The sequence below is a fragment of the Elephas maximus genome, chromosome 9 (assembly GCF_024166365.1).
Source record: "Elephas maximus indicus isolate mEleMax1 chromosome 9, mEleMax1 primary haplotype, whole genome shotgun sequence".
NCBI lineage: Eukaryota > Metazoa > Chordata > Mammalia > Proboscidea > Elephantidae > Elephas > Elephas maximus.
In genome coordinates this window covers 30549063-30574663 of record NC_064827.1, presented here as the reverse complement: position 1 = coordinate 30574663, position 25601 = coordinate 30549063, and the positions used below count along the sequence as shown (strand labels likewise).

Sequence of the window (25601 nt, the reverse complement as noted above, 5' to 3'; positions counted from 1 at the left end):
GTATACTACAAATGACTTACTTGAGCTTTCCTTAGCTTCCACCTCCCACCAAAGTCCACATTCACTGCCTCTAGTTCCTCACTTGCCATTCACTCCTTAACTTATTTCAGTTTGGCTCCCACTACCATCACTTCCATTACTGCACTAAATTTGCTTCCTCCAATATGAATAATGTACTTCTATTTGCCGCATACCAAGAGTACTTTCCATCCCATCCTGTTGACCCCTTAATGAGATATTCTCTTCCCTTGATTTTCATGTCTTCACTTCTGCTTGTCATACAATCCTCCTAGCCATACTTTCTCAGGCTCCTCTTTTTCTCTATACTTCAAATGTCAACAGCCCCAGAGTTCTAGCCCAAGCAAGCCTTATCATTCAATTCCATGGCTAAAACTCCCAGCTCAAAGTAGATGTCTATAAATCTACACCTTTAGCCAAGGCTTCTATCATGACTTTCAAAACCATATATCCAACTACCTACGATGCATATATAAATTTAACTAATATTATATAAAATTATATGTAATTTTATATAATATTTATTACAATGGTAGCTCCAGTGTAAGCCACCATTGCTCAAAGTAAATGGTACCATCCAGTCACCCAAAATAGAGAGCTGAGGCTCTACCAAAGAGTCCCATCCTTATCAATCACAAAACCCTAGTGATTTCATCTCCTTCATCTCTGCATTCCCACTCCTCTTTCCCTAATTAGTCCCTCCTGACTTCCTGCCCTATTGGTGTTGCCCTGCTCCAAATCCCTCTCCACTCACCCATCAGATCTTCCATACACAAAAATATGAGGGCACCTCTCTGAATTATGTCCCCCCAAAAATGTGTGTAACAACTTGGTTAGGCCATGCTTCCCAGTATTGAATGGTTGTCCTCCATTTTGTGATTGTAATGTTATGTTAAAATGATTAGGGTTGGATTGTAACACCACCTTTACTCAGGTCAACTCCCTGATTCAATGTAAAGAGAGTTTCCCTGGGGTGTGGCCTGAACCACTTTTTATCTCTCAAGAGATAAAAGGGAAGGTAAGCAAGCAAACAGCTGGAGACCTCATACCACCAAGAAAGCAGCACCAGGAGCAGAGGGCATCCTTTGGACACGGGGTCCCTGTGCCTGAGAAGCTCCTCGACCATTGGAAGATTGAAGACAAGGACCTTTCTCCAGAACTGACAGAGAAAAAGCCTTTCCCTGGAGCTGAAGCCCTGAATTTGGACTTGTAACCTACTAGACTGGGAGAAAATAAGTTTCTCTTTGTTAAAGCCATCCACTTGTGGCATTTCTGTTATAGCAGCACTAAATGACTAAGACAGAATTTGGTACTGGGAGTGGGGTGCCTCCAGGCACTTAGAACAAGAAAGCTGAGTGCCTGTGCACAGAAGGCTTCCTGGTGGAGTACGGTGCCCCCAGGCACTTATTGGTGGAGCTACAGAGCTTTGGAACACTAGCTCCAGCAGGGCAGATGTGGGCGTGAGGTCCAAGGACCCAAGAGGCCAAGAAACCAGGAAACAGAAGCTGAAGAGACAAGAACACGAGAAGCTGAGCTGTCTCAGTTTCAAAGGTATAGCCATGACCTCAAGGGTTTTAAAGGGTGGAGCCATAGCCTCTGGTGTTTCTAAGGGTAGAGTTGCCACTCAAATGGAAGAGGAGAATGGTGCACCTAAAGCCGAGGGAGAAGAGTTGCTGTCCCAGTGGGCCTGGAAGGTGGAGCTGAAGCCCAGGGCCTAGGAGCCTCCAATCAGGATCTGAAGAGTGTGACCAATACCTAGAGTCTGGAGGGCAGGATCATTGTGTAAATTGCCCCAGAGAACAAAGGATTATTTTCAAAGCTTTAAGGGCTATTGTAATGTGTTCTGCTGACTTGCTTGGTGCCTATTACCCCTTCTTTTCCTCCAGTTTTGCCCATTTGTAATGGAAATGTCTAGCTTGTGCCTGTTCTGCCATTGTACCCTTGGAAGCAGATACCTTGTATTCTAGATTTCACAGATGAAGAGGAATTTTTGGATTTTGGACTTGGAGTTAAGACTTTTGCTATGATATGATGGGGTGAATATGTTTTGCATGTTGCAAGGATGTGATTTTTGGGGGGCCAAAGGGTGAAATGTCATGGATTGAATTATATATCCCCCCAAAAATGTGTGTATCAATTGGGCTGGGCCATGATTCCAGGTATTGTATGATTTTCCCATATGTTGGAAATCCTGCCTCTGTGATGTTAATGAGGGAGGATAGGTGGGAGTTGTGTTAGTGAGGCAGGACTTAACCTACAGAATTGGATTGTGTCTTGAGGCAATCTCTTGAAATACAGAAGAGTGAAGAGAGCAGAGAGACGGGGGACCTCATACCACCAAGAAAGCAGCACCAGGAGCAGAGCATGTCCTTTGGACCCAAGGTCCCTGAGCCTGAGAAGCTCCTCAACCAGGGTAAGATTGAGAACAAGGACCTTCCTCCAGAGCCGACAGAGAAAGGCTTCCCCTGGAACGGATGCCCTGAATTTGGACTTTTGGCCTACTGTACTGTGAGGAAATAAATTTCTTTTTGTTAAAGCCATCCACTTGTGGTATTTCTGTTATAGCAGCACTAGATCACTAAGACAGCACCTCTCTGCTGAAAGTTCTTTAATAGCCTGGAATTGCAAAGATGCCACTGTAAAGACTAAGGTGAGCCTGACCCAAGAAGCCATGTTATCTTCAATCACCTCACAAGCATGCAAAAGCTGGACAATGAATAAGGAAGATCAAGGAAGAATTGATGCTTTTTAATTATGGTGTTGGAGAAAATACTGAATATACCATGGACTACTAGAAGAACAAACAAATCTGTCCTGGAGGAAGTACAGCTAGAATGCTCCTTAGAAGCAGGGATGGCCATGGCTTCATCTCACATACTTTGGATATGTTATCACGAGGGACCAGTCCCTGGAAAAGGACATCATGCTTGGCAGAGGGTGAGCAAAAAAAGGAAGACCCTGAACAAGATGGACTGACACAGTGACTGCAACGATGGGCTCAAGCGTAACAGTAATTATGAGGATGGTGCAGGACCAGACAGTGTTTTGCTCTGGTGTACATAGCGTGGTTATGAGTCAGAACCTAGTCGATGGCATCTAACAACAACATTGCCTAGGGGATAAGATGTAAATATTTGTGTAGCATGAAAACCCCTTATGTTATGCCCAGCCTTATCTTCTACACCTTAATCCTTCAACAATACGTAACACCTTCTTGTTTTCTGAAGAGGCCATGTCTGCTTTCTCATGTTCCTGTATTGGGGGTCATGCTGTGCCCCCAGCTGGAATGTCTTTCCCAATCTCTGCCTTGTACACCAGGCAAACTCCTTTTCAGCCTTCAAATTTCAGCTCCTGCCCTTGTTCTCTTAACTACTGTTTCCATTGCACTTTAAATATACTTCCATAAAAGCATTTATCTTATTGTAATACAATTACGTATTTGCATGTCTGTAAGTCCCTTGAGGTCATAGAATGCCATCTGTGCATTCTATAGGGACTGGCATATAGTAGGAGCCCTGGTGGTGCAGTAGTTAAGAGCTTGGCTGCTAACTAAAAGGTCAGCAGTTCAAATGCACCAGGAGCTCCTCAGAAACCCTATGAAGCAGTTCTACTCTGTTGTATAGGGTCACTATGAGTCAGAATTGACTCAAGGGCAAAGGATTTAGTTTTTTGGGCATATAGTAAATGTTCAATGTTGGTGTTCTGCATGAATGAACAGAAGAAATACCACAGTGATACCAGACAGTATTTGATGATTCATTTTTATACTAAATAGTATTAGTAACAGATTAAAACAACTCTGATATGCAATAAATTGAGTATGTTCTACTCAGCTACTGAAAGGTCTGTTTAAGTGATAATTGACATTAAAATTTCTTACTACCGACATTAGCCTTACCTCCCTCAGAAGTTCAACACCACGCTCTAAAAGGTGAATTAGAGATGAGCATTCTCCAGTTATCTTTAAGCTGACTTCACAGACACAAAGCAGCTGAAGGGACAGCTGAGTAAGCTGAATTTTCCAGAAGATGGGATGACGCAAAAGGCTTAAATATACTTCTTCAATAAACAGCATCAGTTCTGTTGTCTGTATCAAATCTTTTACCTGTTTTTTTTAAAAAGTCATTTTATAATATTACAACAACATACAAACCAAAGGACAATTTTAAGCTATACAAGAAGCCTTTGAAAATAAAATATTTTTCTCTAAACCCACAAAGGCTTAAATGTGATGAAAAGGTTATATAACTCAATGCCGGTTAAACCATACCACTCTGCCTTCTCCTTTTGTCACTAACCAGAATACAATTTGCTACTGTTTTTTTACTGCTAGCTGGTACAAATTCTTTTCATTTATTTTTCTAGCTTTTCTGAGTGCAGATGTCTTAAGACAAATTACATGACAGTGCCAACATGTTGAAGGAAATTAATTAAAGCTGTTTTTTCAGCTCTCTAAATAAACTCTTCTTTCTGTAATTCCAACATAGATACCTGGTAGTAAAGGGTCAGCATGTTATTCTAATGCACTACTAAGCCCTTCATCTGCAAGATATTTGCTCAGTCTTAACTGAGAGCATCATTTCCATAGCTGGCAGATGTAATGAAAGGCCATATTCAAATGGTTGGGTGTCTTCTCAACAGGCTAATGTATTAGATAGGAAAGACTTGGGTGCTCTTGAAAATCTCAATTCAATTCAAACCCAGCTGTTCTGATCAAAATTCTTGAACTGGTATTAAGGATATGGTCCTGCTCAGTCACACTGGCATTTCCTAGAGATTACAAACAATGAACCATCTGCTTCAATCAGAAGCCTTGTGTCTATTAAATTCATCAAAGGGAAGCCTACAGTTGACCAGCTGTACCTTTCACCAGCGGTTACTACCATAATAATACAAAATGACTATAAGTTATACATAGAGAAAAAAATTAGTTTCCAGCAAATAAGAGGAAAAAGATAATAAAAGATGAAAGGGGAGGAAATGGTAGAAAATATTAAGTTATAAAAGTAAACGTTAACAATTCAGTAACTAAGTTATTTTGCTGTTTTGCAAACATGCAGAGGGAAAGTCAAAAGGCCACCAAGAAAAGGAAAGGGATTTAAAACAAAGTGAAGACTTGTATTTATTTGGCAATAATATGTGAGGATGTGAGGATTAGCTATTTGAGTCGGGTTAGGACTTTCTCCCAGTTCTGCATTCCCTTAAAATAAAAAAAAAAAGTGAGAGAGGGGAGAGTTGCATACTAGACAAAAAAATATTGATCAAAGAAGAAATGGCAAAGGGTATTCAGTAACATCCAAGTTTAAGAATATTCATATGAAGACACTACAGTACATTCCTTTTATTGATCTTTTATCAAAACCCTGTAATCTTTGTTTTTCAAGAAAATTTGGTTTGCAAAACTAATAAAATGCCTACTGTTTATCTAGTTACGCATCTTTAATGCAGAGTCTGTTTTTAAAAAAGAAGGAAAGATTTTTTTTCTTTTTACAGGGAGGGGATGATGGAAATGTCAAACTAGACTGTGGTGATGGTCACACAAAACATTGACTGTACTGTACATTTAAAATTGGTGCATTTTATGGTATACCAATTATACCTCAATAAAACTGATTTTCCTTTTTAGAAAGAAGAAATTCACTCCTATGTGTGTAAAGTATTGTGTTAAATATTAGAAGTGATATATACCTGCTTTTCTTGTGAAATTTGTATTGTCCTTTCAAGGGCAAAATTTGTAAACACGAAGTTCATCCTGGACAAAATGCTGATAATTGTTAAAGTTGAGTGATGAGTGCTGTTAGGGGGGTCATATTTGAAATTTTCCATAATAAAAAAAAAATTTTTAAACAACCTCAAAAAGTTAGCATCAGAGACTCTGATATTTAATATCAGCAAAATTCTTAACAAGAATACTTTTAAAGTAATGTTCTATCTTTATACAGAACTATATGTCAAATGGATAATGTGTAAGAGGGCAGGAATCACAATCAAAAAGAAGAACTATTAGGGCCAACAGTCAACAGAGGGAAGTTTAAGGCAGGTAAGCTCAAAACAGACAATTCTACAAAAGTAAATGGAAGAGCAACTGGTATGAGAAGAAAAAAAAGGAGTTTGACTACCATCTCAGAATAGGTCACCAGAGGGACATGGCTATTTCTAAAAATAAAAACATAAATGTAAATGTGATTCAGTCCTAGTACTCAGTCTGAGTCAGTCCACAGCTACAGAACTTCACTCAGCTCTAAGCAGACCATTTCATGGCAGCACACTCTGAGCACCAATAAACTAGGCAATTCCTGGCAATGGACAGTGGAAAGTCTAAAAACCATTTCCTGTGGAGAAGTCAATACAATGATGAAGAAGGAACAAAGAGAAGGAAAGGAAAAAAGAGAAAAAAACAAGACATAATCCAAGTGGGCTTTTTAAAAACCTTATTTTGTTTTGTTCTGAGAAGAATGGAGATTAATGGGTAAAGTCTTAGGAAAATACAGGTCAATAGATGTTTTTTAAATCGTAGAAATGGTTGCCTCGCAAAATAGTCTGCCTCCTATCACTGAAATATTCAATCAGTTGTGAAATGGTCATCTTCTAGAAAATATAAGGAACACCTCTAATAGGTGGAAAAATGAATTATATTATCTCTAAGGGCCCTCCCAGATGATTCTCTTCATTCTAATAAAGCTGATTAGTTAAGTGATTAAACGTTTTATGCCACTAGTTTCAATAGTTCCAAATGACAAATCTGATTATCTTAATTATATTAACAAGTCACAGATAATCAGAAATATTCCACAGAGCTCATTTCTAGAAATATTTAGGCTTGTCAATACAGGTCCATAAAGACAGAGGCAATCATTTACCAAAGAGCATAGAACAGGGCGATACAGGCATAGTGTAAAAAAGCACAGTCCAGTTCAAGATGTTCTGCCTATATATTGCTTTACTGCCCACACAAAACAAAAGCTTTAGAAAAAGACATAGGAGAATTCATTTTCATTAACTTTTCTCCGGCTCGATTATAGGAAAAGCCCATTTATGAGACACAAAGGAAAAGATTCACTCTAGTCATTTCTTGCTAACGCAAACTTAAAACAGGTCATCTGTGACCTCAAGTGATCACTGAAAAATACGCACAGATTTCCTCCATCAGCTAAGCAGCATGGTGCTCAGATTTCAGGCAAACAACAAACCTCGATTATGGAATGGGATGGCCTGATAAATGAATCATTCCACTAAAATCACAACACACTGGCAACTGGAATTTTTTTTTTTAATCTGTAGTTATAGAGACATTTGCTCAGATTTACCTCTCCCCTCAGTTCCCTCAACATTTTATCAATACCTTTGATAAACAACTTTCATCAACCTACTGTGAATTAGAAGAATTTATATGCTTCTCCTAACTTCCTTACTAGACTGTGGGCTTCTCAAGAGCAGGATCCATCAGGGCCACCACATATGTTGTCAGGGGGCATGTGACCGTTAGAACCTCGCCAGCACTAAACTGGCCAAGTCCTGCACCCCCAGTGCTGTATCTGCCCAGCGGCACACCATTTTTTTCCTTTAACTCTCATAGTATCTAGGCACAGGGATATAGAGACTAACTCAAAATTCTTTTCCCTGAAAAATCATTCTTATTTAATGAAGGAAAGTTTTCATTCCTACTAATCCCAAGATGAACTACGTTGACTCATGTTTCTATGACTTTAGTTAAAACACCATATATTAATGCTAAATGTAGATTTGTTTCTTTCATCTCCTCCAAAATATTGCACACATTTCTTGAGTTAGGACTGTCTCTGAGTTTGCCAGGATACTTAGGTTCTTAATCACCTTATCTATGACAATAACAATCTGACAATAACAATGAACACTTACTGATGCAGACGCTAACGCTAATATCAATAAAGGAGGATGAAAGGCCTTACCTGAAAACACGGAACCACGTCACAACACAGTTGAAGTATGTGTTGTTCCAATACTGATGGTTGCTCTTTGTCACAAGGAACGCAGGGTTCCAGTAAGACTTTTAGCAGGGCTAGTCGAAGTTTAGCATATTCTTGTAACTGGGATGGTTCACAATATAAATACCATAGAAATGGTGCCATTATCTGGATACATGGAATCTCTGACCTGTTAATTCACATAGTGATAAACCAATCACTAAGTTAAACATCAGACCAAGCAGACAAGTGGCAAATATCAACTTATAGTTCATGCTATATCATAAACTACCACACCATCAAGTGTAACTTTTTTTCATGATTCTTCCATTCCACAATGACCTATCTAAACATATGTCAAATAGTTTTTTGTGTATCAGGGAAAATGACTCGAAACCTGTAGATCATAAATAAGCCTGACATTCACTGCCAAAAAAGTCTGTAAACACTAGGATAGCATGTCTTCAGAACCAGTCTTTGGTTAACATCAAAATCATCTGAGAACCTTTTTCAGAATTACAGATGTCGGGATCCACTCTCCAGGAGTATCACACAGGCATCCATTTTTGGAAAAACTCTATAGGTAAAGCTCTATGTAAAACAAAGCCACACAAACATCCCAAGAAAATTATGATAGCAGTTAACATTTACTTGCTAACTTGTTAGCCCTTATGGTGTGCAAGTCATTGCACTTTATGTCTTTAGATTCATACGATGCCTACCACAATGCTGTTGTTGTTGTGTGCTGTTGAGTCCATTAGGACTCATAGTGATCCAATAGGACAGAGTAGAATTGCCCCATAAGATTTCCTAGGCTGTAATGATTCCGACTCATAATGACCTTATAGGACAGAGTAGAACTGCCCCATAGGGTTTCCTAGGCAGTAATGATTTCAACTCATAGAAACCTTATAGGACAGAGTAGAACTGCCCCATAGGATTTCCAAGAAGCGGCTGGTAGATTCAGACTGTCAACTTTTTGGTTCACATCCAAACTCTTAACCATTATGCCTTCAGGGCTCCATGTATAATTTTATTTTGTTGTTATTGAGAATATACACAGCAAAACATACACCAATTCAACGGTTTCTACAGGTACCATTTAGTGACACTGATCACATTCTTCAACCTGTGTAACCATTCTCATCCTCCTTTTCTGGGTTGTTCCTCCCTATTAACATAAATTCACCGCCCCCTAAACTTCCTATCTCATCTTTTGAGTTGTTGATGTCAATTTGATCCCACATAGATAGTACTTAAAAGAGCATGACCCTGAAGGCAGACAATTTTTTACTAATTAAGCTAAGCTTTTATTTGGTTTTAAGAAGAATTCAGGGATATTTTTGGTTTAGGATTTAAAGATTATCTCAGGTCAACAAATTCAGGGGTTCATCCAACCTTAATTGTTCCAGGAAGTCTGGGGTTCATGCATTTTCTCCCTTTTGATCAGGATTCTTCTGTGGAATCTTTGATCAAAATGTTCAGTAATGGTAGTCAGGCACCACCCATTTCTTCTCGTCTCATGGCAAAGGAGACAGTTGTTCATGCAGGCAATTAGCCACACATTCCATGCCCTCCTCATATTCCTGACTCTCCTTCCTCCTCTATTATTCCAGGTGAATAGAGACAAAGTGTTGTGTCTTGGATGGCTGCTTGCAAGTCTTTAAAAACCCCAGCACTATGCATTGAACTAGGAGGCAGAACAGAAGCACTACAACATGTTATCAGGCCAATTAACTGGGCTATCCCATGAACTCATGACCTTAAACCTCCAAACCAAGAAATCATATCCCATGAGGTTTTCAATTGTACATTAGTAGCCTCAACAGCTACTCTTATAATTATTATTATTTTGTCATTGTTGTAAATTTTGTGTCATACAACTTTTGCCAATTCAACTTTTTACAGGTATACAACTTACTGACAGCAATTACAATAATGGGCTCTGCAACCCTACCCTTAAAAAAAAAAAATTTTTTTTCAATGTGAAATTTCCATCACTGTTAACCCTTTGCCCACTCCCTCTCACCCCCTGTAGCCACTAATAAACTTTGTTTTCTATACATTTGCCTTTTCTTGTCTTTTTATATAAGTGAGGTCATACAATATTTGTCCTTTTGTGATTTACTTATTTTACTCAAGCTCCATCCATATTATAGCATGTATCAAGGCTTCATTTCTCCTACTGGCTGAGTAGTACTCCATTTTATGTATGTACCACATTTTGTTTATCCATTCATCTGTTGATGGGCATTTGGGTTGTTTCTACCTTTTGGATATTGTTAATAGTGCTGCAATGAACATTGGTGTGTAAGTCTCTGAGTCTCTGCTTTCAAGACTTTTAGGTATATATCTAGGAGTGGAATTGCTGGGTCATATGGTAGTTCTATTTTTAGTTTTTTGAGGACCCACCAAACTGGTTTCCACATAAGCTGTAGTCTTTACAGGAGCAGATCACCAGGTCTTTTTTACTGCAGAGTAGCTGGCAGGTTCGAACCATCGACCTTTTGGTTAGCAGCCAAGCACTTTAACCACTGTGCCACCAGGGCTCTTTACAATGCTAGGAGATAGGAAATAGTATTACCCCCATTACGTAGATGTGGAATCGGAAACAAAGAACGGGTGAAGTAACTTGCCAAGTCTCCCTCTTAAGCTCTTCCCATTTAAAGGAGGAAGATTCTACAAATCTTCCATAACTATTTAGATTCAATACATCCCAATAACTCCTGGTCCTAAGTCAGTCAGCTGATTACAAGGTTCCCTATATCTCTTGAAAACTTCCTGTTGGAGAACAGCTTGCCTAGAAATTCCATCTAAACTTGAAGGCGCAGACTCAGAAACAGTATCCTAAGAAACTCGATCTACAGGACACAGTAAAACCTTCAAGAGTAAGAAAACACAAACATAGCTGGTGTGGTGTATGTAACTCAGACGTTGGATTACCCAGGATAGTGGTGCCCTATCATGGCCCTATATGGTGGTGCTGTGTATGCAGAAATCTTATATATTATGAAGTACTCCATAATCTAGTACTTGGGCCCTGCCAATCTATGGGCCTCATTTACATAAATTCAATATTATGGGGCAAAGAGAAATGCGCCAGGCACTACTAATACAAAGAATAATGAGACACAGTCCCTGCCCTCAAGAAGGTTTCACAGTTAACAGAGGAGTAATTATAAGACAACGTAATAAGATCAATGGTGTTAGAAGTCACAACTGCAAGCTATTATGGGAGCATGTAGGAGAGACACCTAATCCAGCTTGTGGTGAGCAAAGACCTTCTAGGGCACAAAATGCCTAAACAGAGATTTAAAATGGAGACATTATTCAGGAAGGAAGATTCCAGAGAATAGTGTGGGTGGTAACAAGCAAAAGCACAAAGGCAAGGAAAAGGCTGTGCTTTCCGTGTGGAATCAAATGAAAGTCAGTGTAATGCTAGAGAAACCTATGCCCTTTGTGTGCCGTGCAGTAGTTTACAAATATTTGTAGTCAGCTTGCCTAACCACTAACCAACGCTTAACTTCTTTAGTAACAGCTTTTCTCATATTCAGTTTTTCAACAACCAATAAATCTGGAGGTTTTTTTTTCCCCCTTTCATACTCACAAAGAAAATAGAAGAATATATCTTGCCGTAGGTCACTTCTTGACTTCAGGAAAAAACATTTTAGTCAGAGAAGCTAAAAACAAGCTGTAAAATCAGCATATCCCATCCCATCTCCCCTCGCTTATTTTATTTTACATTACCTTTCAGGGCACTGCTTGAAAAAAGCTGTCAGCTGTTGCAAAAGAACTGGCCAGCAGTCAGGCCTATGTTCCAGCACAGTGATCAAAGGCTGAGGACGATTTCTGAAAAACAGAGAAAGTCATATTGGAAGCTGTATTTCAGGACTACATATTCTCAGTATCCAAATATAGTAGCAAAAGAGTCAACACCACATAGAGATAATTTTTCCCAAGATTCTTAATTGTCATAAAACTATCACTTCCTGTGTTTGCTGTAGAGATGTTTCTATAGAAATGATACTGTTCCTTTATCTAACTGTTCTGTGGATAAGAAAATGGACCCTGCAGTCTCAGAGATCCAGCTCTGAGAACTGACTCTGCCACTTAATAGCTCTATGACCTTGGCCATGCCCCTAAATCCAGCAGCTTCTTTCATATCCATCTCCTTGATTCCTCCCTCCATAGGCCACCTCCTCCTGCTGCTGCTCTCTTTCTGGGCTCTCTTCCTGGAGGGTTCCATTTCCTCTAGTATTGCCCCAACTTATAAGCGCTGTCTCTGCCTTTCTGGCCCTGTTTATCCCCATTCTTCTCAGTGTATCCCTCTGTGTTCCTCCAGCATATTTAAGGTACCAACCCGTTGCCATCAAGTCGATTCTGATTCATAACCACTATAAAGGACGGAGCAGAACTGCCCTATAAGGTTTCCTAGGCAGTAATCTTTACAGAAGCAGATTGCCACATCTTTCTCTCGCAGAGCAGCCACTGGATCCGAACCACCAACATTTCGGTTAGCAGCTGTCTTAGTCATCTAGTGCTGCTATAACAGAAATACCACAGGTGGATGGGTTTAACAAGAAGTTTATTCTCTCACAGTCCTATAGGCTAGAAGTTCGAATTCAGGACACTGGCTCCAGGGGAAGGCTTTCCCTCTCTCTGGAGGAAGGTCCTTGTCATCAGTCTTTCCTTGGTCTGGGAGCATCTCAGTGCAGGAACCTCAGGTCCAAAGGATGTGCTTTGCTCCCGGTGGCTCTTTCCTGGTAGTATGAGGTCCCCCTCTCTGCTTCCTTCCCTTTCCTTTTTATCTCTTGAGAGATAAAAGGTGGTGCAGGCCACACCCCAGGGAAACTCCCTTTACATTGGATCAGGGATGTAACCTGGGTAAAGGTGTTAGGATCCCACCCTAATCCTCTTTAACATAAAACTACAATCACAAAATGGAGAACAACCAGGAATCATGGCCTAACCAAGTTGACACATATTTTGGGGGGACACAATTCAATCCATGACAGCAGCCAAGCACTTAACCACTGCACCACCAGGGCTCATCATAATATTTAAGATAAAGGAGGTTAAGATATTTCTCCCATATTAAACAAGAAACTATCCAAACTGAAAATGCTTGAAATTTCTGTTGAACAAGGATAGATATTTTTATTTAGACTACGGTCATGCATTGCCTCTTAATGTCCACAATACTCTCTGTGAAATAGGAAGTTCAGTGATTTGGACGTGTATGAACATGCCTAAATTGTGAGCAATATCATTCACTGATTTTCCACCTTGCTGTTATTTAATAACCTTTTGTTTCACTTCCAAATCAATGCTTCTCCTTCGTCTCTTGCTGCTGCTCTTACTAGCACTGGTTTTGCTGCATTTGGAAGCCATGATACACTTCACGGTAATGTTTTTGAAAGCAAATCAAACAGAGAGATAATGCTACAGCACTCCAGAGACATGTAATACATGAGACTGGATGCTGCTGCCTGCAAGACGAAGCGTACACTGTTATACAGCAAACTTCTTAACTGTAACTAGGGAGAGTTCACATTAAAATAATGATAGAAAGTACAATAGAGCACACACATAAGCCAGTAACATAGGTGTTTATTATGACTATCAAAACATATCTATTATAGGCTTTATATGTACTGTACCAGTATAAGCAGCCCTGGTGGCACAGTGGTTAAAGCACTTAGCTGCTAACCAAAAGGTCAGTGGTTTGAATCCACCAGCCGCTCTGCAAGAGAAAGATGTGGCAGTCTGCTTCCATAAAGAGTTCAGCCTAGGAAACCCTATGGGGCAGTTTTACTCTGTCCTGTGTGGTTGATGTGAGTCGGAATTGACTCAACAGCAGCGAGAGGGTACCATTACACGCCTAGCAGCACAATTGCATTATACAAGAGACATGAGATATACATGGTCCATGTGGGAAGCTGTTGCATTCACTACATCCGGTTACATCAACTACGCTGTATCATTCTCCAATGAGGATTTCTAAACTCTACTCTAACCCTTTTTTTTTTTTAACTCTAACCCTATGGGGCCATGGACTACATGCAGTCAGATGTTGCCCAAACAGGCATTATGCAGCAGATGGCCATACTTCCACTAAGATACCATAAAACGTAAGATTCAAAATCTGAAGGATTTTCAAAGAATGGGCCTAAAAGAAGGAAAAAAGCACAAACATAAGTTATTTTAAATGGTTCAAAAAGCCTAAGAGAAATTGTAAATTCTTCAGCTTTTGAAACTATGATTACTACGCACAGCTTTTAGTTATTATTGATATGGCATTTTCCCCTAAGGAAAAAAAAATTTTAATAAAATTAAAAATGCTTATTGTAAAAATTTTAAAAAAGCAATACGGAAGTATCAATTTTTCCAACATAAAAGTAACCATACACATAATGCTGTTCTTTAATCTTAAGTTTTAACCCAACAATATATCACTAGCAGTGATCTAAAAAAAAAAAAAAAACTATCAGCTATACCCAAATGATTTTTAAGACTCCCTTCTTTTATAAGGAACCCTGGTGGCGTAGTGGTTAAGGCGACTGACTGGTAACCGAAAGGTCAGCAGTTCGAAACCACCAGCTGCTCCACAGGAGAAAGATGTGGCAGTCTGCTCCCTTAGAGGTTTACAGCCTTCTTTTATAGCAGTCACAATGAGTCAGGTCAACTCAACAGCAATGGGTTTGATTTTTTTTTTTTAATAGCAATGGTTCTTAAAATATGATAGACTTACTACAAAATCGGCATCACCTGTGAACTTGTCAGAAAAGCAAATTCTCAGGCCCCAGGCCAGACCCAGTGAATAACAGTCCAGATGATTCTGATTCACTGCCATAAAGCAGTGGTTCTCAACCCCGGCTGCACGTCAGATTTCATCTGGGAAGTGATTAAAAAATACCAGTGCCCAGGTCTCAATTATATTGGAGTTGCTAGGGGTGCAGCCCATACGTTAGCAATTTTTAAAGAATTCTTTGGGTGATTCTAATGTGTTGCCAGGGTTGAGAACCACTATTAAGTACGAAGCAGAGAAAAGGAAGGTCAGGGGTTGGGAAGTTTTCTGATTTTTTTTTCCCCCTCTTTTAAAAACAGGAAAGTAAGGTAGATCCACCACATTGAAACAATCATGTTAAACACTTCTCTGGTGCTACTACCGCGTTGCTGGGTATTATAAAACCATCTCGTTATGTCCTCCTCAACCTCACCTAATCCACTGGGAGCTAGCTTCACATGCTTAGTCTCCTATTTGTTAAAGCATAGGCTATTTTTAACTGATCACATTACTGCTGCTGATGAAGAATTGCTCTTCCAAGCCACTTTTTATACCAAAGCTCAAAAATCGCGTCAAACTCACTTTTCCAAATCTCAAACCCCCAGCAGTTAAAAAAAAAAAAATTTTTTTTTAAACCAACCTAAAATTCATTTGCTTCCACTCTAGTTGCAATAGATATTTTTAAAAAACCAAATGTTTTTAATTTCTAAATCCTAAAAGTCCCTCAGGTATGCCATATCAGCTGAACTCCTTACATTGAGGTCATGTTCAATTAAAACCTCCACATAAAAAGGGAAAAGATAGCAACTGCAATTATTTTAGCTATGGGTTCTTCTGACAAGCACCAGACTGAAATGAGAGGTATTAGATATGAAAACTCATCCATTAATCCTTCAGCAAATGGTAGCATTTATGACTATTTATGAGGAAAATCCAAAAAGTTATCACATAGTTTTTATGTGATCATAAAGCAATGAAGTGCTTTTCAATATTCTTCACTTGTAAGTAATTCCCTGCCCCTTCCCATTCCTTACCCTAAAAAGTTGCTAAAGATCCATCTCCTTTCTAAAACATGCAGTTTTGTCAAAAATAAACCAACTCAACAGAAACAAGGGGTGGTAAATTTACAGCAGAATTAGAAACGATGAACGTACGACAATATTATAATTTAGCTTCTACTTCACTTGGATCGAGGGAACCACTCTTGTTCTGCTGCGAGAAGCTGAAGACCTAGCTATTGGATTCAGGATATACTATTTTGTATCTTAGACTTCAACTCTAAAGATAAGATCAAGTAGAATATAGTAGGCTAGGAGTTATTCAGATTAATAACTTAGCCATCTAGATAATTAACTTTCCAGATAACTGTGTCAGGTCCAAATGGCAATACTGTAATAGCAAATATTACACAACACTGCAGGGAAGGCTAAAGCTGAAAATGCTGAAAGAGGGAAGGAAGTACAAATGAGAACATTGAGTCTTACCATTGATAAACACTTGATTACTAATACTATACTATTTCAACTGAGTACAACTACCCTAAAATCCACAACTGCCAAATGTTGTTTTAACAGTTTAAGCACAATGAAGTAAGGATCTAAATTCTCTCTTACAAATAATCATAATTGGTATGTGAACACATACATTAACTATTATACAAAGTTTTACGTGTAAGCAATAGAATGGATGTTTTTTTAATTCAATTGAATTTGTTCTGCACCTGCCATGCACGACAGTTTTTCAATCTTGGTACTACTGGCATTTTGGGCCAGACAATTTTTTGTTGTGAGAGGTTGTCATTGTGCACTATAGGATGTCACTAGACTATGCATTACATAGATGCCAGTAGCCCCATCCTAGTCGTGACAGTCAAAAAGGTTTCCAGATATTACCAAATGTACCCTGGGCAGCAAAATCACCCCGAGTTGAGAACCACTGCACTAGGAAAATGACAAGCACTATGAGAGGCACAAAGTGAATAAAACATTGTACCAGCACTGAGATATTAAAAAGGCTATAATTTGACCTTCACCGTTCCTTACACGACACCAAAAGCAAACAGTCAATCATACTCAAAATTTCAAGTCACCCCTGGAAACAGAGTCATTAAATATTAACATGAGGAACACAAGAGTTACACTGTTGTTAGGTGCTGTCAGGTCACTTCCAACTCACAGCAATCCTATGTACAATAAAACAAAACACTGCCCTTTACTGTATGTACTTTTCACAGTCGTTGCTATTTTAAGTCCATTGGCAGCCACCGTGTCAATCCATCTCATTGAGGATCTTCCTCTTTTTCACTGACCCTCTTCCCTACCACTCATGATGTCCTTCTCCACAGACTGATTCCTCCTGACAACATGTCCAGAGGAGTGGAGGTAAAGTCTTACCGTCCTCGCTTCTAAGGAACATTCTGCCTCCTTAGAAGACAGATTTGTTCATTCTTCTGGCAGTCCATGGTATATTCAATACTCTTCATCAACACCATAATTCAAAGCCATCAATTCTCATTCAGTTTTCTTTATCCATTGTCTAGCTTTTGCATGTATATGAGGTTAAGGAAAGTATCATTGCTTCAGTCAGGCACACTGTTATGGATTGAATTGTGTCCCCCAAAAATGTGTATCAACTTGGGTAGGCCATGATTCTCAGTGCTGTCTTGATCTGATGTGATTATCCTATGCATTGTAAATCCTAATCTCTGCCCCTGTTTAATGAGATAAGATGAGGTTATGTTAAAAAGGATTAGGGTGGAATGCAACACCCTTACTCAGGTCACATCCCTCATCTGATATAAGGGGAGTTTCCCTGGGGTGTGGCCTGAATCACATTTTATCTTACAAAAGATAAAAGGAGAGACCTCCTTAAAAAAAAAAAAAAAAAAAAAAAAATTGGTAAAGAAATGCCTGGAACAGAGCACTATCTTTGGACAGGGATCACTGTGTGGAGAAGCTCACAGACCAGGTGAAAGCTGACGACAAGGACATTCCCCCAGAATCAACAGGGAGAGAAAGCCTCCCCCTGGAGCTGGCGCCCAGGATTTGGGCTTCTAGCCTCCTAAACCGTAAGAGAATAAATTTCTGTTTGTTAAAGCCATCCACTTGTAGTATTTCTGTTACAGCAGCACTAGATAACCAATACACACACCTTAGTTCTGAAGGTGACATTTTGCTTTTTAACACCTTAAAGAGGTCTTTTGCAGCAGATCTGTCCAATGCAATGCATCGTTTGATTTCTCGACTGCTCTTCCATGGTGGTGGATTGCGGATCCAAGTAAAATCAAATCTTTGACAACTTCAGTATTTTCTTCAGTTATCATGATGTTGCTTATTGGTCCAGTTGTAAGGATTTTGCTTTCTTTATGTTGAGGTATAATCTATATTAAAGGCTGTATGTAGTCTTTGATCTTTGTCGTTGACTGAATTATGTTCCCCGCAAAGGTGTGTGTGTCAGTTTGGCTGGGCCATGATTCCCAGCACTGTGTGGCTGTACTCCATTTTGCAACTGTAATTTTATGTTGAGGAGGATTGGGGTGGAATTGTGTCACCCTTGCTAGGGTCGTGTCCCTGGTCCAATGTGGAGGGAGTTTCCCAGGGTGTGGCCTACACCACCTTTTATCTGTCAGGAGATGGAGGAAGAGGGGGATGAGTGGAGATTTTGGAACCTCATACCAAAAAAGCAGCACCAGGAGCAGAGTGCATCCTTTGGACCTGAGGTTCCTGTGCTGAGATGCTCCCAGACCAAGGGAAAATTGAGGACAAGGACCTCCCTCCAGAGCCGACAGACAGAGGAAGCCTTCCCCTGGAGCTGATGCCTTAAATTTGGACTTGTAACCCATTAGCCTGTGAGAGAATAAATTTCTCTTTTTTAAAGCCATCCACTTGTAGTATTTGTTATAGCAGCACTAGATGACCATGACAATCTTCATCAGTACGTGCCTCAACCTCTCTTCACTTTCAGCAAGCAATGACGTATCACCTATGAAACACAGGATGTTAATGAGTCTTCCTCCAATTCTGATGCCCCGTTCTTCTTCTAATCCAGCTTCTTGGATTATTTGCTTAGCATACAGATTGAATAAATATGGTGAAAGGATACAACCCTGATGCACACCTTTCCTGACTTTAAACCACACGGTATCCCCTTGTTCTGTTTGAACGACTGCCTCTTGGTCTATGTACAGGTTCCTCATGAGCACAATTAAGTGTTCTGGAATTACCATTCTTCACCACGTTATCCATAATTTGTTGTGATGCACAGAGTCAAATGCCTTTGCATAGCCAGTAAAACACAGGTAAACATCTTTCTGATATTCTCTGCTTTCAGACAAGACTGATCTGTCATGGATGGAACTGTGTCCCCCCAAAATATCTGTCAATTTGGCTAGGTCATGATTCCCTTGTACGATTGTGTATCATTTTATCATCTAATGTGATTTCCCTATGTGTTGTAAATCCCATTACCATGATGTAATAAGATGGATTAGCAGCAGTTATATTGATGAGGTCTACAGGATTAGATAGTGTCTTAAGCCAATCCCTTTTGAGATATAAAAGAGAGAAGCCAGCAGGGACACATGGGGACCTCATACCACCAAGAAAGCAATGCCAGGAGCAGAGCACATCCTTTGGACCTGAGGTTCCTATGCTGAGATGCTCCCAGATCAAGGGAAGACTGATAACAAGAACTTCCCTCCAGAGCCAACAGAGAGAGAAAACCTTCTCCTGGAGCCTGCACCCTGAATTCAGACTTCTAGCTTATTGGACTGTCAGGGAATAAGCTTCTCTTTGTTAAAGCCATCCACTTGTGGTATTTCTGTTATAGAAGCACTAGATGACCAAGATACCATCTGACATCAGCAATGATATCCTTTATTCCATGTCCGCTTCTAAATCTGGCTTGGATTTTTGGCAGTTACCTGTCGATGTACTGCAGCAACTGCTTTTGACTGATCTTCAGAAAATTTTACTTGAGTGTGAGATTAATGATATTGTTCAATAATTTCCACATACTGTTGGATCACATTTCTTTGGAATGGGCACAAATATGGATCCCTGCCAGTCAGATGGCCAGGTGCCTGTCTTCCAGATATCTTGGCATAGATGACTGAGTGTTTCCAGCACCGCATCCACTTGTCGAAACATCTCAATTGGTATTCCATCAATTCCTGAAGCCTTGTTTTTTGCTAATGCCATCAATGCAGCTTGGACTTCTTCTTCAATACCGTATCAGTTCTTGATCATATGCTACCTCCTGTGTGGTTTAACGTTGACCAATTCTTTTTGGTACAGTGACTGTGTATTCCTTCCATCTTCTTTTGATGCTTTCTGCATTATTCAATATTTTACCATAGAATCCATCAATATTGCAACTTGACACCTGAATTTTTTCTTCATTTCTTTCCGCTTGAGAAACACCAAGTGTGTTCTTCTCTTTTTGTTTTCTAACTCCAGGTCTTTGCACATTTCATTATAATACTTTACTTCGTCTTCTCAAGCCACCCTTTGAAATTTTCTGTTCAGCTCTTTTACTTCACCATTTCTTTCATTCGCTTTAGCTATTCAAAGTTCAAGAACAAGTTTCAGAGTCTCTTCTGACATCTATTTTGGTCTCTTCTTTCTTTTCAATGATCTCTTGCTTTCTTCATGTATGATATCCTGGATGTCATTCCACAACTCTCCTGGTCTTTGGTCATTAGCATTCAGTACATCAAATCTATTCTTGAGATGGTCTCTAAATTCAGGTGAGATATACTCAAGGTTGTATTTTGGCTCTCGTGGAGTTGTTTTAATTTTCTTCAGCTTCAACTTGCACTTGCATATGAGCAATTGATGGTCTGTTCCACAGTCAGCCTTTGGCCTTGTCCTGACTGATGATATTGAGGTTCCCCACCGTCTCTTTCCACAGATGTAGTCAGTTTGATTCTTGTGTATTATATCTGACAAGGTCCATGTACACGGTCGCCATTTATGTTGTTAAAAAAAAGATATTTGAAATGAGGAAGTCGTTAGTCTTGCAAAATTCTATCAGGTGATCCCTGGCATCGTTTCTATCACCTAGGCCACATTTTCCAACTACCAAGCCTTCCTTTTTGTTTCCAACTTTTGTTTTTCAGTCACTGGTAATAATCAATGCATCTTGATTGTGTGTCTGATCAATTTCAGACTGCAGAAGTTGGTAAAAGTTTTCAGTTTCTTCATCTTTGGCCTTAGGGGTTGGTGTGTCAATTTTAATAATATTCCTATTAACTGGTCTTCCTTGTAGGCATATGGATATTATCCTATAACTGACAGCATTGTACTTCAGAATAGATCTTGAAATGTTCTTTTTAATAACGAATGCAATATCCTTCCTCTTCAACTTGTCATTCCTGGCATAGTAGAATATATGATTGTTCAATTCAAAATAGCCAATACCAGTTCATTTCAGCTCATTAATGCCTAGGATATCGATCTTTATTTGTTCCATTTAATTTTTGATGACTTTCAATTTTCCTAGAGCCATACTTCGTACATTCCACATTCTGATTATTAATGGACTTTCGTAGCTGTTTCTTCTCATTCTGAGAAGAATGAGTCTTCTCATAATGAGTCGTGCCACATTAGCAAATCAAGATTCCAAAAACTTGATTCCATCCTCTTCATTAAGGTCAACCCTACTTTGAAGAAGCAGCTCAGTCATATTATGGGTACCTTCCAACCTGAGGGGTTCACCTTCTGGCACTCTACCAGACAATGTTTCACTGCTATTCATGAGGTTTTCACTGGCAATTTTTTTAGAAGTAAATCACCAGGTCTTTCTTCCTAGTTTGTCTTAGTCTGGAAGGTCTGCTGAGACCTGTCCACCCTGGGTCCCCCTACTGGGATTTGAAATACCAATGACATAGCTTCCAGAATCATGGGAACATGCAAGCTATCACAGTAAAACAAACTGACAGACGAGTGCTGGAAAGAGTAATCCAGAAGATTTAAAATGGAAAACAAATGCAAAATTATTCCTTTGCAAAATATAGAAACTTGTTCTAAAATAAATGGCTTTAAGTAATATACATGCTAATTTGGGTATGATAGAAAATAGAGTCATTTCCCTATTTAAATAACATAATTAGAGCACTTAAAATGCCATAAGGCTAAGTATAGTTCACTCTTGATGTATTCAAGGATTATTAAATTTATGGATTATTCAAGATTCTTCTTTTCTTTCTTTTCTCTCTGCTTATCAGCCCTTCTACTTCTTTCAAGTACATCTGACTGAGAAAGGTCGAGGTAAATGAAAGGATTCACAATTTAATCAAGACAACTTTGCTCTTCGTTAGAAGCACCGCTGATCAAAAAAAGAAATAATGCGGTACAAAAGAACACCAAAACAAAACCTTAAAATTGCAGCCACCATTCAAACCTGTTTTTCAATTTCTAAAGAATAAGTTGCCTAAAACCTTTTATTAAAAATGATACATGGGTTGACCATACAAAATGATAGATCACTTGTAAAATTAATGCTGGGCAGCCATACCAGTTATAAATAAACACAAATGTGGAACATTACTACATTATTATTTGTATATGAAGCACCTACATACCATTATTGAAATCAGGTACTGCTATGCTGCAAGGTCCATCTGTATCTCAGAAAAAAACTACACGTGAAGAGGTGGAGTGAAATAGCAGGGGAAAGCAATGAATTAAGAGTCAAGAGTCCCAAATTTATATTTTGGCTCTGCAATAAATTGTGTGATCTTAGACAAGAGAATTAACCTCTATTGTCCAAAGTTTCTTCGTCTGTAAAACGAGGAGATTAGACTAAGTACCTTCCAGAGCTAAAGTTATACAACTCACACCACCCATTAAAGCACTAACCTTAGTACTGTTTAGGACTAGTGGTTGAGCCAAAACCTGAAAAGGCAGAAAGCAGTAAAAATGGCTCTTAACTATTAATAAGTCTATATTAAGCTTAAATGGCTCTAAGGCCAATGTCTAACAAAATCTAAGGCCTCAAAGAGAAGGTCTCCTATTTTTATCTCAAAGAGATAAACTAGATGCCTAATAGATTCTGCCTTCTCCTTAAAAGAGAATAACATGGTTTCTAAAGATCAAAATCAATACAAGCCAGGCAGCCAGGTCACCCTTCACTGGCCTCTAGCACTGCTAATCTCTCCTTCACTATGTGTTTTTTTCTGCCATAGATGATCCAATTTGTCGTACATTTTTTGTTGCTTTTCTATTTCACGATTTGCAAATGTTTTAACTGCTTTTAACATTAAAACATTTTAACATTAAAAAAAAACCATTGCCATCAAGTTGATTCCAACTCATAGCGACCCTACAGGACAGGGCAGAACAGCCCTTTCCAAGAAGCGCCTGGTGGATTCAAACTGCTGACCTTTTGGTTAGCAGCCGAGCTCTTAACCAGTACTCTACCAGGGTTAAAACCAAAAAAAACAAACCAAACCCTTTGCCAACCAGTTGGTTCTGACTCATAGCGACCCTATAGGACAGAGTAGAACTGCGTCATAGAGTTTCCAAGGAGCGCCTGGTGGATTAGAACTGCCAACCTTTTGGTTAGCAGCTGTAGCACTTAACCACTAAGCCACCAGGGTTTCCCTAAGAGGGTTAAGCACTCCATAAGTGAGTACTATTATGATTACCATATGGTAGGTTTGTATCTTTAACTGGAACATAAAACAGCTTGAAAGCTAAGTCTGTCTTACTCTTTGTACGTTTCTCTTTCAGTGCTGAATGCACACCTACAATAAATGTAATTCACACACACACACATTCTCTATCTCTCACTCTTTCCCCAAACCACCTTTTTAATTCTTAGAGTCATGAAAAATGAACTTGTCATAGTCCCTTATAGTAACTACTCCAAAATCCACACTGTTCAGACAAAAAACAGTAGAGGAAGCACACAGAATTGGCATCTAATACTTCAGTGTTCCCCACCCGTTTATAATGTTGTCAACAGCACAGAGCATCTTAGCAGAATGGAGCGAGGGAAGGGATGAATGATAAATTCATGGTTCCACTAGACTGGCACAGAGGCAGTGACAAAATAAGGTATGTAACTGGATTCACCTTTCCAAGTGTAAATACATCAATCTCAATAGAAATGAGGGGGTAAAAAAATTAGTCTTGTGGTAGGCAAATCAGAAACCAAAAGTTATTTGTAAACTTTAGGTCACCTTACCCTTTTTTGCTACATCTCTGAATACAGGAAAGCTATGATTTGATTTACATCATAAATTCAGCAGCAGACACAGATTGCCTTTTCTGTGTGAGGAAACAATGCCTGCAGTCACCATGCATTTTCATGTATGCAGCTGTGACCCTGGCGCTTTCAGAGGCATAGCACAGCACTTACCACATCAAATGTGCATTTTAAAAGCATTTCTCTACCTGCTCTGAATGTTGATTTGAAAGTGCTGGTTAGATGCCAAAAAGGAATTTTCAAAAAATAAAAAAGCTCTGCAGATTTTAAGTTAAAAAATTCATAGTGAAAATTATAAGGATTCCACAATGAATATTACAATCGAAAAGAAAAAAAATGAATCAGAAAGAAAAATTAAACAATAATTGTGAATCATTATAGATCTTACATCTTTTAAGGCAAATGCATTTTATCGTTTCCACACAAGCTCTTCTAGAAAAAGAAAATTACTTAAACGTGATTTTAATTTTGACATTTTTGACAGATTACTCTTTTCTTTGTGTTGATAAGGCAGATAGGGAGAACATAAAATTTCTTTGAAAACATACTTCATATTGCAATGATTTCTGTCATCACACTGAACCTTTCCCAGGACTTCTATTTTGAGAGCCAGTGTTCTAATGCAAAGGTGTCTGCCAATGTTAGAGTCTGCAACTATTTTAAGTACAAGGTGATGGCTGGGAGAAAACAAAAGTACTTAGGGGTCCAAAACCTTTCTTTTATTATTAAAGTACATACCATGATTACAGAAAAACTAAAAATAAATAGGCTAACAAGGCAAAATTACAACATTTTCATGGTCTTAAAGACATTTATCAACAAATTACCCTATCAGTTTTTAAGTTAAAGTCTAGATTTAAAAAATTTAAAAAGCATTTGCTAGTGGCTCTTGCTCTCTGGCAGACTGCACAATACATGCAGCTTATTTTCAGGTCTGATTATAAATCCCAGGTGTAAGTCCCTGGTGATTAGAACCCTAGACTGTGAACAAAGACTTTCCTGGGTAGGAGAGGGGAGAGAAAAGAGGAAATGAAAACAAAAGCAAATCACGCAGTTTAACAGAAAGAATCAAACTGCAAAGAGACAGATGGCCCTTGGAAAAAATTGTTGGCTGTGCCTCCCCAATTACTGCCTCGGCTCCTTTCCTATCCTTACCTCTGCTGGGCTCTTTCATGAGCAGATCTGACACTGATACTCCCTTCTTTCCCATCTTCTTTCTCCTGATTTTTCTATAAAAATTTCCACTTACCCAATAAAGCAGAAATTCATAAGCCCTCTGAAATTATATGCAAAGTTTTGAGTACATATGTACATGTAGATTTTCTGGGAGAAGGTCCAAACTTCTGAGTGTCTTAAAAAAGGTTCTGACCCAAAAAAAAGCATCAGTGCCCGTTAATTAGAGCTAAGTATATGTAAGGTGACTGCTGCAATTCAGCTTTGTTAAACTCCTACTTTCAAAAAAAATCACAAGGAAAATAAAGAAGGTTATAAAAGATGTATTTGCCCAGAAATGTTAGCCCCTTAAGTTTTCACGTTTTTGTAACTTTGGCAAAATATCTTCATGTATTCTACTAGTTCCAATCCCCTTATGGCAGCCTGATTGTACAGTACAAATGATTTAATAATGGTGTCATGCTTACTTT

General features: G+C 39.0%; 1 protein-coding gene across 4 annotated transcripts in view; it reads right to left on the bottom strand.

Annotated features, from left to right (window-relative positions):
- Window positions 1–25601, bottom strand: part of FOCAD (focadhesin) — a 307707-nt gene that overhangs the window by 219704 nt on the left and 62402 nt on the right. For all 4 annotated transcript variants that reach the window (XM_049896729.1, XM_049896728.1, XM_049896730.1 and 1 more), the window contains 3 exons: window positions 11709–11810; window positions 7947–8151; window positions 3917–4123 (listed from right to left, as the gene is read on the bottom strand). In XM_049896729.1, coding sequence (XP_049752686.1) covers window positions 3917–4123; window positions 7947–8151; window positions 11709–11810 — 514 coding nt within the window. The remainder of the gene's footprint in view (window positions 1–3916; window positions 4124–7946; window positions 8152–11708; window positions 11811–25601) is intronic.